The 12,511-nt window shown below is 39.4% G+C and overlaps 1 protein-coding gene across 10 annotated transcripts in view; it reads right to left on the bottom strand.

Moving 5' to 3' along the window:
• The window catches only part of rbfox3 (RNA binding protein, fox-1 homolog (C. elegans) 3), a 548,753-nt gene that overhangs the window by 42,365 nt on the left and 493,877 nt on the right, over positions 1-12,511 (bottom strand). For all 10 annotated transcript variants that reach the window (XM_015379413.1, XM_015379417.1, XM_015379422.1 and 7 more), the window contains 2 exons: positions 10,752-10,895; positions 6,251-6,304 (listed from right to left, as the gene is read on the bottom strand). In XM_015379413.1, the coding sequence (XP_015234899.1) occupies positions 6,251-6,304; positions 10,752-10,895 (198 nt within the window). The remainder of the gene's footprint in view (positions 1-6,250; positions 6,305-10,751; positions 10,896-12,511) is intronic.

The raw sequence follows: 12,511 nt of genomic DNA, 5'->3' as shown, positions 1-12,511 counted from the left end.
TAAAAATATCAGAAAAATCTACTTGAGTACAGTAACGAAGTATTTGTACTTCGTTACTTCCCATCTCTGGTTAATTGTATGTTAAATTGTTATGTAATGGTGCGTAAGATGCACATGCGCAAGGATATCTTGTCTCGAGGCGAGACGTAAAAATACGACGAAATGCGACGAAAAAAACCTCTAAAACGTACGAAATTATGGTGCATAACTTTTCGTACGATTTCATACGAACTAATAATGAGAATACACTAAGAAGAGAGAGGTGCGCGAGAACGTTTGGACCCTTTTTCCACCTTGATCCCCGCTCTTTTTGGCCCTCATGTCCCTCCGTTGTCACACAAACTTGCCCCTTGCATTTTTCCACTTGCGCCTCGGCCGCATCTAGACCCACAGCTAGTTCCTGATTGTCCCTCTTGCGTTGTGATGTGGAATAACTTAGCGCGGACCACGCTTCAGTGTTTGGGATGAATCAAAAATATCTGTGACAAGCTCACTGCGACACACTGCTGCAGGAGGAGAACCAGCCCTTTAAAAACATGGCAAGGGATTCAAATAACTGAATGCATGAAGTCAAATTTCTATTCAATTAGGTTTATTAAAATTCTATTTCTCATTAGGTCAATATACATTCATGATTTAGGAATTTTATATGTTTTTCACTTAATTTAAGTTAAAATTAGCGTTTTTCTATAAAATCTTAATTAGAACTTAAGAAAAACTGATAAATTCAGCTGCAAAAATTAGAGTATTTTTTTTATTTGTTTTGAAAAAAATTACATTTAGTAGACGAAAACTGGGTTCCTATCTCAATAGCACTAAAGCTATCACCTTATTGTTTTTAAACAATTAGTAACCATGTTTGTTCCAGCGCATATCATCATTAGAATTTTTTTTTAGTGTTATGTCTTGGGTACAGGGGCAAAAACAGGGCCCCCATAGGCCCCCTTCTAGAACCGCCTATGCACACGATCCCCTGGAAGCTTCCTCTAGTATAAATAACATGGGAGCTGTCCAAGACGGAAGAACGTAGATAAAGAAATAAATTCAGAAAAAGGATTCCAGGGCAAAATGAATCCTTTGGACTCTGGTGTCTATTTTATTTATTTATTTTTTATCAAGAACAAATAATTAGCTTACAAGAGGAGAGAGTGGATGCTCCATTTTTCAAAGGAGACAAACATATTGAATGCAAATTGCCAAAGCTTCATAGGAAATAGATTATTTATTAATGGCCTGATAGGTTCATTATATAGCATAGAGAGTGCGCGAGGGAGAGAGGCATCATGGGTAATGGCTTTGTGGGGCACAAACAATAAATGCTTGTTACGGCGGAGGAGGCAGGTTTATCCGGTGCTCAATCTTGTCTGGCAGAAGGGGCTGAGAGCAGCAGCAGCAGCAGCAGCAGCATCGGCTGGTTCCTGGTCTCCCTGTGAGCCCGTATAGCGGCCCAGAAGCACTCCCGGGTATGAATGGGAATCAATAGTATTCATGCCTCAACACCCAGCCGGGGAGCCTGTCGCCTTTATGAATGGAAAGCCGTGGAGCTTAGTACACTCTATTAAATGAACAGCTGGATGAGTAGCACTCGGCTGTTCACAGCGCCGCAGGCTTCACCTGTCCTGCTACGTGGTTAGGAGACTGATACTGCAGCAACGCCTCAATGCTGGAGCCATTTTTCCTCCTGAGAGCTACTCCCGCTTCTCTCCGGGCCTCAGATTGATGCAATCCATGTTTTAAAACATTCAGGGGTTAAATTCAGTCATATGCTCCCAGGTGCTTATTACAGACCTGTTTTAAAGTGCAGTTAATGTCGACTCAGTGATGGACACGTTAGCTCAGGTCACATTAATCTGCTACTGGAAATATTCCCCAACGCTTCTGTTTGTTTAATTCAAACTACAGCAGCTCCACGTTGGGGGAAAAAATGCTGAGCTGCTTCTTATCTAAATAAATCTGCATATTTGTGACCTTTTTCTAAAGACTAACAACCTGGGTAGGAACGGTGAGCTCGGCGCCGGGCGCCGCATTAGGAGAGGAGTCAGAAAGTGCTGAGAAAGGTAGGAGCACATTGTTAGTTTTGGTCTTATTATTGGATTTTTTTTTTTTTTTTTACATATAACGAGAAGAAATGCAAAATAAGGCCATCTTCATCCTTCATCTGGCTCCTTTTAATTAATTTATTCAACATATAGATGTCCTGTTTGTGAGGAAACAACCTGAATATTAATATAAAAGTGATGTCGTGTTTATTTAGTGTGGAAAGAGATCCCACAACGCTGAGGGCTCAGATATCTGCTACTGGACTCAGGTCTAGTGGTATCACTGCATCTGGAGAAAGACATCACAATTATTATAAAAAGTCCAGGATGTATGGAGTGAGCTTTGCTCCATTATTGTTGCAAATGAATAACTTGTTTTAAAAATGGAAATAAAGAAAACGCAATCCAGAAATGAAATTTAAACTGGATTTTGCAGTAACTTTTGTGATTTAACTTTTTTTTAAATCGCATTTTACAGATCACTTTCTATTGGTCTACTGGACCTTAGCAACAACATTTTTAGTGGCCAAGAGCGAGCCGTTGTATATAAAGAATTTGATCTGTAGAAACTAGGGTGGAAACAATTAATTGGATTCATCGTGATGAATCAATTATTGAAATAAACGTCAACTAAATTAGTGATCGATTAATCGTTAACTGGAGCGTATAGACTGTAAAACATGCCTTTAGCTGACAGAGGGACCCACTTAGAGCAGTAATTATACCAAGATTGTAAAAAAATATATAAACATTTTGCATTTGAAATAAAAAAACTTTTTCCTCTGTCAGTATGATCTATCTAGAACTCCTCAAGTGGAAAAGTTGTAGTTTCTGGTTTAATTCTGTAAAATATCTTAAGAACATTTGGCTATCTGATTATTAATGGAAAAAAATAATATACACATTAATCTGTTTGCAAAATAATCGTTAGTTGTAGCTTTAGTAAAAACACAAATTTATAACAATGCAGTTTGTAAGGAAATTTAGAAAAGCAACTTTAAAAAAAAACATTTGGAAAAAAAAATTTGAAAGATTTTAATAATAAAAAAAATAATAAAATAGAAAAAAAAACAGCCAAGTTTGACTCAAAAAAATTTTTTTTTATTAAGAAGTTAAACAAAGCTTTGTTTCTTGATTGTAATTTTTTTAAATTTCCATTCTCAAAACATATTTGCTCAAAGCAATAATGGAACAAAAGTCACTCCATAGCTGAGAAGCGGAGGTTCAATCCATTCATAGCGACGCATCTCAGAGTCCATCATCATCATCATCATCATAATCCTCATCAGGAAGTTGATGCATTTTAGTGATTCAGTTGAAAAAGGGAATTTGATGTTTTTACAATCGTTAACTGGAGCGTAGAGACTCTTTTGATGATTTAAGGACCAGATTGTTGGTTCCACCCAGGATGATTTCATAATTCTTTCTTTCCAAATAAAACCAAACAATGAAAATGGATCGGAGATGAGAACTTTTTCTCTGTAAAGGTTAGATCCCCAAACACTTCAAAAAACACCAATCGACTATGGGTATGCTGGTCTGACGGGGTATGCTCATCTAACAGAACACCAGCTCTGGTTTTAGGTAAGGACATCAACAGTTGGAGACGTCCGTCGATCTGAAGCTTCGATCCCAAACACATAATAAACGTCGATTCTTATCTTACTTTTCCATCTGCCTTGAACTGCCATGTTTTCCTTCCATTGATCTTAACCTTAACCTTCTCTAACACAACCTTCTGTGGTTCTGGTGCAGAACTCTGAGGAGGTCAGCAGTTCTGCTGATAGCCTTAAAGGGAAAGTGGTCGGTCCCGGACTCATTGATCATGACGAAAATTATTATGTTTATGTTTTCTAAATTCATTTAATCAGCGCCAACTGATAAGTTTTGGTTATAATGATCCATTGATCATTCCTTGCCCAGCGGACTTTTCCTTTGACAGAACAACCCTCTGTAGTGACTATATGAACTGGATTTCGCTTTTGAACTGAATTCCTGAAAGAAAATTACGGAAGAGGATTAGGGCCAGTGGAAAAAAACCCAAAAAGTTAACTGATTTTAAAATTTTATTTTAGTTTAACATGGGAAAAAAGTCAGAATTCTGACTTTTTTCTCAGAATTCTGACTTTAAAAAGTCAAAAAAAAAAAAAGTTTAAAAACTCAGAATTTAAAAAGTCAGAATTCTGACTTTTTTCCCCATACTAAGCTGAAATAAAATTTAAAAATCAGTTAATTTTTTCTTTTTCCACTGGTCCTAATCCTCATCCGTAGAAAATAAATTGTTATTGCGTTTTATTTTGATGCAGCTGAAACATTGAAACTCTTATTTTGAACTACAAAGGAAGAACACCAGTCTTCAGACCCTCAGGTTGTTGATTGTGTCCTTTTAACGAGGATTTCATTCAGGTTTTGATTTATTTAGGTGAATATTCATGACTTTCTGGATAAATTCAATTATGATGATAAAAGACACTAAAAACTTGTAAGGAGTGAGAAAATTCTAAAAATTAAATGTCTGCCTGGTCAAACGTGTGTCTCTAGTGAAGCGTTTCCACTACAGGAACTGTGATCAGGAATAACGGTCGTTTTTTTACTCCGTACTTTTATTACGGTGTTAACGGTGCCAGAATATACCCCAGAAAAACCTCCCAGGTAGACTGCTGGTCCTCTTTCCTTCCCCAGGACCATTTGGATTGAGTTGTGAAGGCAGGGAATCTGCTAAACTTTATAGACTGGCTGATTTTCTTTTTTTTTGTTTTTCAACATCAAATTAATTCAGTCAATTTACTGGAAGATACATCAGCTCATATTCTGTGTCTTTGTGGATTACTGTATGCACTAGATGATGTCAACTAAACGTAAATAAAGCTTACTTGACATAAGATAATTTACATTTGATTTGAGTTAATGAGTAAAGTTTTTTCAAAATAAAAGAGTTAACTTATTTTTGAGGCCAGACTACTAAGACAATTTTAATAAAACCATTTTAGCAATGTGCTCCTTTAAAATTTCTCTTGTTTTTAAATGATTTTAATGCAAATTAAGACTGTAAACAGCATTATTTATCCCTTTATAGGGCAAGTTACCGTTTTTGACGACCTGCATACCTCTTTTAAATGGAGTCCCCCCCTCAGTGAGGTCTAGTGGCACTAGATCTATATCCAGCCATTCAGCAAAGTTCCTGCTACATGGCTGTACATCTTATTCTGGCATTTGACCAATTAGATGAGCCCTTGAATGATATATTACCTACTGGAAATTAAGTTGGAAAAGAAGTTAAGTCAAGAAAAAAAGGTGAAAAGTTAAAAAGTAAAGTTAAAAAGTTAATAATCCTAGTTAACGATTATATTTAGGTTTATAAACTAATAAATGTAAGTGTAGCCTCTAAGGTTATGTTCTACCATGAAAAATGTTTTTCTTTCACTCTCAGAGTTTTTTTGCAGGAATTTCTTATAGAAGCACTTTTGTTATTTCTTTTAATATATTCAGGCAAGTTGGCGTTTCTTCTTATAACATTGACATTCATTTTTCCCATCAAAATATCCATATTTTTTTAAAGTTACAAAGATTTTCCTGGATTCCAATAACACTATTGGCTTGAAATGTTGATTTTCAACGTGCTCTATAGAAGGTTATGGGTTGAATAAATGTTCTTAGAGAAAACCTGAACCTGATTTGCAACAAAGGGAGGTTTATAAATTCACTTTTGGAGTTGGGAACAAAAAGAAGTATGAGCGTTAGAATTTCCCAGTTTCTCTAAACATATCATTAAAATCTCGGAGTATTTTTCCGTCAGCCAGCTGCGTTGTTAAACCGCTACCTTTCATCACAAAGGTGATAAATCTGAATAATGTAAAACCAAACTAATCGATGCCCGCGTTTGAAACGGGTTTGGGTCCCTGAAGGAGGCGGTTCAATCCCATCTGCTGGAGGACCTGTGGCTTGCTGGTGGATTAGGCGAAATGTGAAACAGCTCAATAATAAATTGATTGACAGGACTAATGATTCACAACTTGTGTGAGAGCTGCAACAAACAATGAAAACAAAGGGGAGGGAGGGAGACGGAGAGCAAGGGGCTGGGTGGATCCGGCTCTCCAGGACCGGGCTTAGAGACGGCTACTCTCCGCCAACGTACACACCGCACTAATGCCATCATTAGGAAACAGAAGAAGTGCATGGTAATGAAGCAGCTGGCGTTCTAGTTCACTTACCTTGGATCCTCGCTCATTAAAGATAATCTCCACATCTAAAATCTTTCCAAATTGCTGCAGAGAGAAAAAGAAAGACAGAAGAGCAGAGATGGAGTCAGAGAGCTTCACTGGCTGTGAATTCATGAGGAGGATGGGCTGGAGAGAGAAGAACCATTAAGGCAATATGGAAATGTTACTTTGGTGGGGAAATGGTGGTCAATTTGCATTTGTTAGCTGAGCAAACAGTTGTTGAAGGTTGTTGGCGTGGTTTAAAGCAACTCATGGCCGCTTAAATGCCTCTGGATGTGTATCAATGGAACGAGACCGCGGCGTTTGTAAAATAAATTCTACATCTTGGACTGTTTCCAACGTTTCTGATTCGCGATTAAGAAAAACCAGCAGATGGCGCTTTGATGTCTTCACCTTTAGAGAATCTTCCCACCAACCTCTCTGCCTCCTCTCACACGGTCAGCGGCGCCTAAGGGGAGGTCGGGGGGGGGGGGCTTAACTCAACGCCGCCCCATCCTGTCGATTTAACAGGCCTACCTACGGATCATTAGAAAACAGAGGGATGAAAGTAAACTAGAAGTTCCTCTAATGAGTGGAGCAAGCGCCACTTTTAATTGCCGTCTACAATGGCCGTATTATTTCATTAAAAGTAATTACCCTGTCAAGCGGTCCGCGTCGCCTTCATTTCAGCACAACGGGGAAGAAATGGGCCTTCCATGTGGTCGACGCTCAATGGGGATGGATGGATCGTTTGACTGAGCCACTAATAGGGGTTAGGAGGAGCTGGCTATTATCTGGCTGCAGTGAGTGGAGTGGGCTTAAAACGCTGAGGGTTAGCTGAAAAACTTTGAAACAAATGGCTGAGTTATTTACCCCCCCCCACCTTCTTGTTATATATCCGTTCCTCTTGGAGGAAGACTCCATAGATCCCATCCACACATCTGTCTCGTATGGCGCTCGGCTCCACTGATTCGAGGAGGGAACGCGGGCTCGATCGTACGCGCAGGCATTTATATCCCAGCGTGACGCCCCCTTTTTCTCGCCCGAGAAGACGGCGCTCCCCCCCCCACCCAACGTGCAGATGCTAATTGTTTTAACCGAGTGTAATGGGCTTGTGGCGTCGATTAATTAGTTTCAGAGGAAGTCGTCTTTGTGGATTTCCACATGGCACTGGGGACCGCCGATCTCGCACGCTCCCATCCCCACCCACCCACTCGCTTTCTCCCACACACAGACAAACAGCTGCATCAGCAACACGATACACAGCAGCTTCGACGGGAGGAGTCTCCATCCATCCATCCATCCCTCCATCCCTCCACAGAACAACTTTAACTTCCCTGACCGCATCGTTTTAGACCATTTATCAGCAACTGTGTGTTCATCTTTGAGCGTTTCATCTTCAATTCTATTCTAATGAATTGTGCAACATTGTAAAAATAAAAAAAAACAACATTGATGACCGAGGAAACTAAACGCAAACAGAAAGGAGGAGAGAAACATACAAAAATGATTAGAATTTTTAACCCTTTGATGCCTGATGTTCCTAATAAGCAACAAACTGCTTGTAGGTTTTTCGTTAAGTCAATTTTTCTTAGGGGGCAGAAAGATGTTAGTGTTTGATCTGACAACAAGCTAGTCTTTATTAACCCTTTGATGCCTGTTGTTGCTAATAAGCAACAAACCGCTTGTATTACACTGCAAAAAAAAATTAAATCTAAGTCAATTTTTCTTAAAATAACAGCATTTTCTCTTGAATTGAGCAGGTGAGTAAGATGCTTTGCCTTTGAAATAAGACAACTTACGTTTAAAATAAGAAAACACAGTTCCAAAGTCTTATTTCAAGTGCATAATATCTAATTATCTTATTTTAAGGGTAAAAATGCTCATTGCATTGGCAGATCATCCTATTTTCCTCCTCATATTAAGGGTAAATACACTAATTTTAAGACATTTTTACTCATTTTCAGAACATTTCTGTAGTGTAGCCAAACAGCCCACTAGAAAAACTATCCTGAGATAAGTAAACGTTACTTAAATTAGGTGTATACCCTTAATTTGAGTAGGTAAATGAGATAGTTTGCCAATGGAATGACTATTTTTACTCTTAAAATAAGATAATTAGATACTATGCACTTGAAATAAGACTAAGCAATTGTTTTTTTTTCTTATTTTAAGAGTAAATTATCATGTTCTACTGGCAAAATGTCTCTTAACTCCTCAATCCAAGAAAAAATACACTTATTTTAAGAAAAAATGACATCTAGATTTAGATTTTTTCCAGTGTAACATATTTGCATCACCCCACACTGGATAAACGATCTAGAAATAAGTAAAATTTTCTTAAATTAAGTTTATTTTCCCTAAATTTGATTAAGTAAATGAGATAGTTTGCCAATGGAATGAGAATTTTTACTCTTAAAATAAGATAATTAGATAAAATGCACTTGAAAATGGACAATGCAGTTGTGTTTTCCTATTTTAAGAGTAAATTGTCTTATTTCATTGGCAAAATGTCACTTTTTCCTACTCAATCCAAGAACATTTTAAGATTATTTTAAGAAAAAATGACTTATCTAGATTTGGGTTTTTTCCAGTGCAGTGCTAGTCACAGTTTATGTTATTATGTAGTTATAGCTGCTGTTACAAAATATACTTTACCTTCATTTCTATTTATTTAGTAAAATTAACCATTTTAATTTGGCACCTCATTGAAGTGGAAAAAAACGCACAAAATGTGTTTTTTTATGTACATGTACATCAATTCAGGCTGCAAGTTAAAGTTAAGGAGCTAAAAACAGATATTCCCCCCCCCCTCAGATGTGAACCTGTAGCTTATCTCTTATCTCGGCCCTCGGCTCCAGCCCAGGCCCCCGCGCCTCCATCTTTGATTAGCCTGAATATCTTAGCGCTCCTCAAAAAGCTGTAATGAGGCTGCGGTGGCCTGTGTGTTCAGAGGCTGAAGCCCAGCAGTCATCGTGACAGTGGGACGGGGGGGGGGCGGTGAGGGTCGGATAGCTCTGGGGGAGCGCCGTGAGAGCCCTCATATCCATCGAGAGAAGAATCCAGCCTCACAAATGAGGGCACCCTCGAGCGGCGCAGCGTGGGCTCCTCCAAGAAGCTCGCTGGCGCTTGGAGTGTTTTCATTTCCCGCGCACTTACTAGCTCTCAGAGATCACAGTTTCTAATTACTGATTAACGTCCGCTGTGGATGCCCTAATGAGACCTTCATTCAGCGCCTCGTTAAAAGCTCACAGGTCTCCCCGCACCCTGGACCGCCAACTCACACTCTCCTTGTCTTGTTTCCTGATTCCTGCTTTCAGCTGGGCTTAAAATGTGGCTCCAGGTTCCTCTGAGCCCGAGCAGCACCACCTCCCACCTCCCCCTCCATGTCTGCGGGCTTCACTCATGCGTAACAGTAATGGCGTATTGAGCCGGTGGCGCTCCAGAAGCCATTAGAGCTGGAGGAATGAGGCTTTGCACACACTGATCACACAAAGGCCCCATTGTGGAGGCCATGTCAGAGGGTGGAGCGGACCAGCTATCTCTTTGCCAAGCTCCCACCAAGACAATCAATCCCGCAATCCTCCACCCTGCCAGCGACGAGAGCGAGAGTAACGGGAAGGAGCGGGCAACATGTGAGCGGGGAGGGGTGATTGAGGGAGGCTGGGTGGGCTGCAATCAATTTTCCATCATATATCTGCATGCACCGGCCAGGCACACAAAGCCTCCAAGCTAATTACGGGGTGATTTGGATTCCACACGACCTGCACCAGAGCTGGGAACAATAAAGCCAACAATCAGAGAGAGAAAGCAGCCATGTTGTGTGCAATTTATAAAGCCACAGCTAGGGCTCTCTGGTAATTAATATCATCGGCTCAATGTTGTCTTCATAACGGCCAAAATTAACGCCTCTGGCTTCTAATGGTCCAATTAGCGGCTAACGTTTGAAGTACATTTTTGGCTATCGTCTCCATTCAGATCCATTATTGCTATTGAATTCGGTTCCCTTTGTGTTGAAGCTTGTGTGCGACACAAAAGGTGAGCATTTGAACCGCGCACCGCCTCATTAGTCGGCCCAAAAAAAGGACGGAGATCCGTGAGATCCTGATGCACGAACTCTACGAACGCAGGACGGCGTTTAGAAGCAGGATGGCGATCAGATGCAGGTTTCATCGCTCAGCTAACCCCTCCCCTTGCGTCTGACCTACGGTGCAGCAGAGTTCAAGAGCTGATTGTGACTGATTGAGCTGTTTATCACCTGCGAAATCTTCCAAGCCACTCTTTTCTCCCCAGACAGCACAGTAATCAATGCATTAACTAGATGACAGCAGCAGCAATGGCATAGCTCGATAAATAAGCAGCTCCAGTTTCCACTTTTAAGGTGTTATAAATTCCTCTGATGTTAGAGGAGACGGAGCTAACTGGAAAAAGTCACAGGTGTCACAGTGGGAGTGTTGCTGTGGCTGGTGGTAAACCTACTGGAAAAAAAAAAGGGCGTCTCGGAGATACTCACCCCAAACATTTGCCTCAAATCTGGGTCCCGGAAGCGGAAAGGAATGTTGGAGACGTGTAACCTTTTTGGCTGCTGCTTCTCTGAGGAGTCTGAGTGCTGGAGCTGGAGCTGCTGAGAACCCTCTGTTTGCGTCACGTCATCTGTCTGCCAGAGGGAAACAAACACAGAAAAGACACAAGCTGCTCATTAGCTGCTGCTGCTACAGCGCACTGTACCTCCCGGTCCTGCAGTATGAGAGCGACAGTGAGGGGGTGGGAGGCCTGGCTCACTAACTTAACTCCACATCTGCCATTTTTCAATCTACTCAGAAAGCCTGAGCGATAAACAGCCGATGACTTATAGTGTCAAACCTGAGGTTGTGCATTACAAATCCACTTATTAATATCTTGCACTTAGCTCCTGAGCAACAGGGAAGATTGAAGGCGCTGACAAAAAGGCGTGGATATAGATCCCACCAGAGCCCTGACACGTCTAGACTAAAGACACATTATTGGTGACGTTTGCACACAGCCATCAGAGTGCGAGGCCCAGAGCCCTCAGCGTTGTTGTTTCCATCATTATGCGAATACGACGCTGACATTTCTATATAAATGATGTGTCTGATGTCAATGACAAATTCCACTTGTTTCTCAGTGTGACACCGGTGATGGATTTCAGCGAGCCCGCTGCTGGCTTGTCTCTTTAGACGGACCTTGTTTTATTTTCTGCGGACAAAAAGCTCATTGGTCAAACGCACAGTTTACCCCGTCTGATCCGACGGAAGTTTGGGTTTTTTTCTAAAGTTTTCTTTGTTTTGGAGGAGTAAATAAACAAAAAATGTCAATACATGAGCATTAAGTATGGAGCCAAACGCCAATTAGCTTAGCTCAGCGTTAAAACTGGAAGCCTGGTTCTTTTCTGGGCTATTCAAAGCTGCTCACTAATTAAAGCAAAGCAGTGCAAAATACAAATGTTTATTTTTGTGAAAGGGGTCTAATTTGAGCCAATTATGGATTTGTTTTTTAGTGTTTGGATCTTATGCTGTGTTTGAATCCGCTCTGGACTGTTTTTTTTTTTATATTTTTTGTATTAAATAGATTGTAAACTTCTACTACTTTTGCACAAATTACCGTTAATGTGTCTAAATGTTATTTATTTTTCAGTGTGATTAAAAATTATCCAACATTGCAAACTTATTTTAAAAGTTTGCAATGTTTAAAACTTATTTATAAAATTGGTTTTGTTTATAAGAAAAAAAACGAATTAAAGACACTTTATCAAGCTAAAATAGTTTTTTTTATTTTACATAACTTTTACACTTTATGATTAAAGGGACGCTTTAAACTAAGCTTATTTTGTTAAACTATTCTATAGAACTTAATTGAATTCACTCACAGCTCGATTTTTTCCACAATAAAGTCTCAATCTCCAAAATTAATTGGGATTTAAAGTTAGTTTATTTGAGTGAAGCTGTTTCTTAATATGGGTTAAAACTTCTCATTCTATGTTGATTTTTTTTTTATTTGTTTATTTATGTTTGTGTTGCATATGTTGTTGTAAGAAAAAGAAAAAAAGAATGAATTTTTCCAAAATGAACCAAAAAAAATAGAACAAAAAGAAAATATATATATATATAGAAAATAGAAAAATAAAAGCTGTTTATTTATGGCCTCTTCCACAGTTTTATTTTTTAATACATTTAAATAGATTTGCCTGCAACAAACAGAAGTAAAGAATGAAAGCTGAACTTCAGAAAAATTTGTCTCAAAAAATAAAATAAA

The sequence above is a fragment of the Cyprinodon variegatus genome, unplaced genomic scaffold, assembly GCF_000732505.1.
Source record: "Cyprinodon variegatus isolate N-32 unplaced genomic scaffold, C_variegatus-1.0 Scaffold191, whole genome shotgun sequence".
NCBI classification, from domain to species: domain Eukaryota; kingdom Metazoa; phylum Chordata; class Actinopteri; order Cyprinodontiformes; family Cyprinodontidae; genus Cyprinodon; species Cyprinodon variegatus.
The sequence above is the reverse complement of the archived record's forward strand: the minus strand, read 5'-3'. Positions and strand labels throughout refer to the sequence as shown.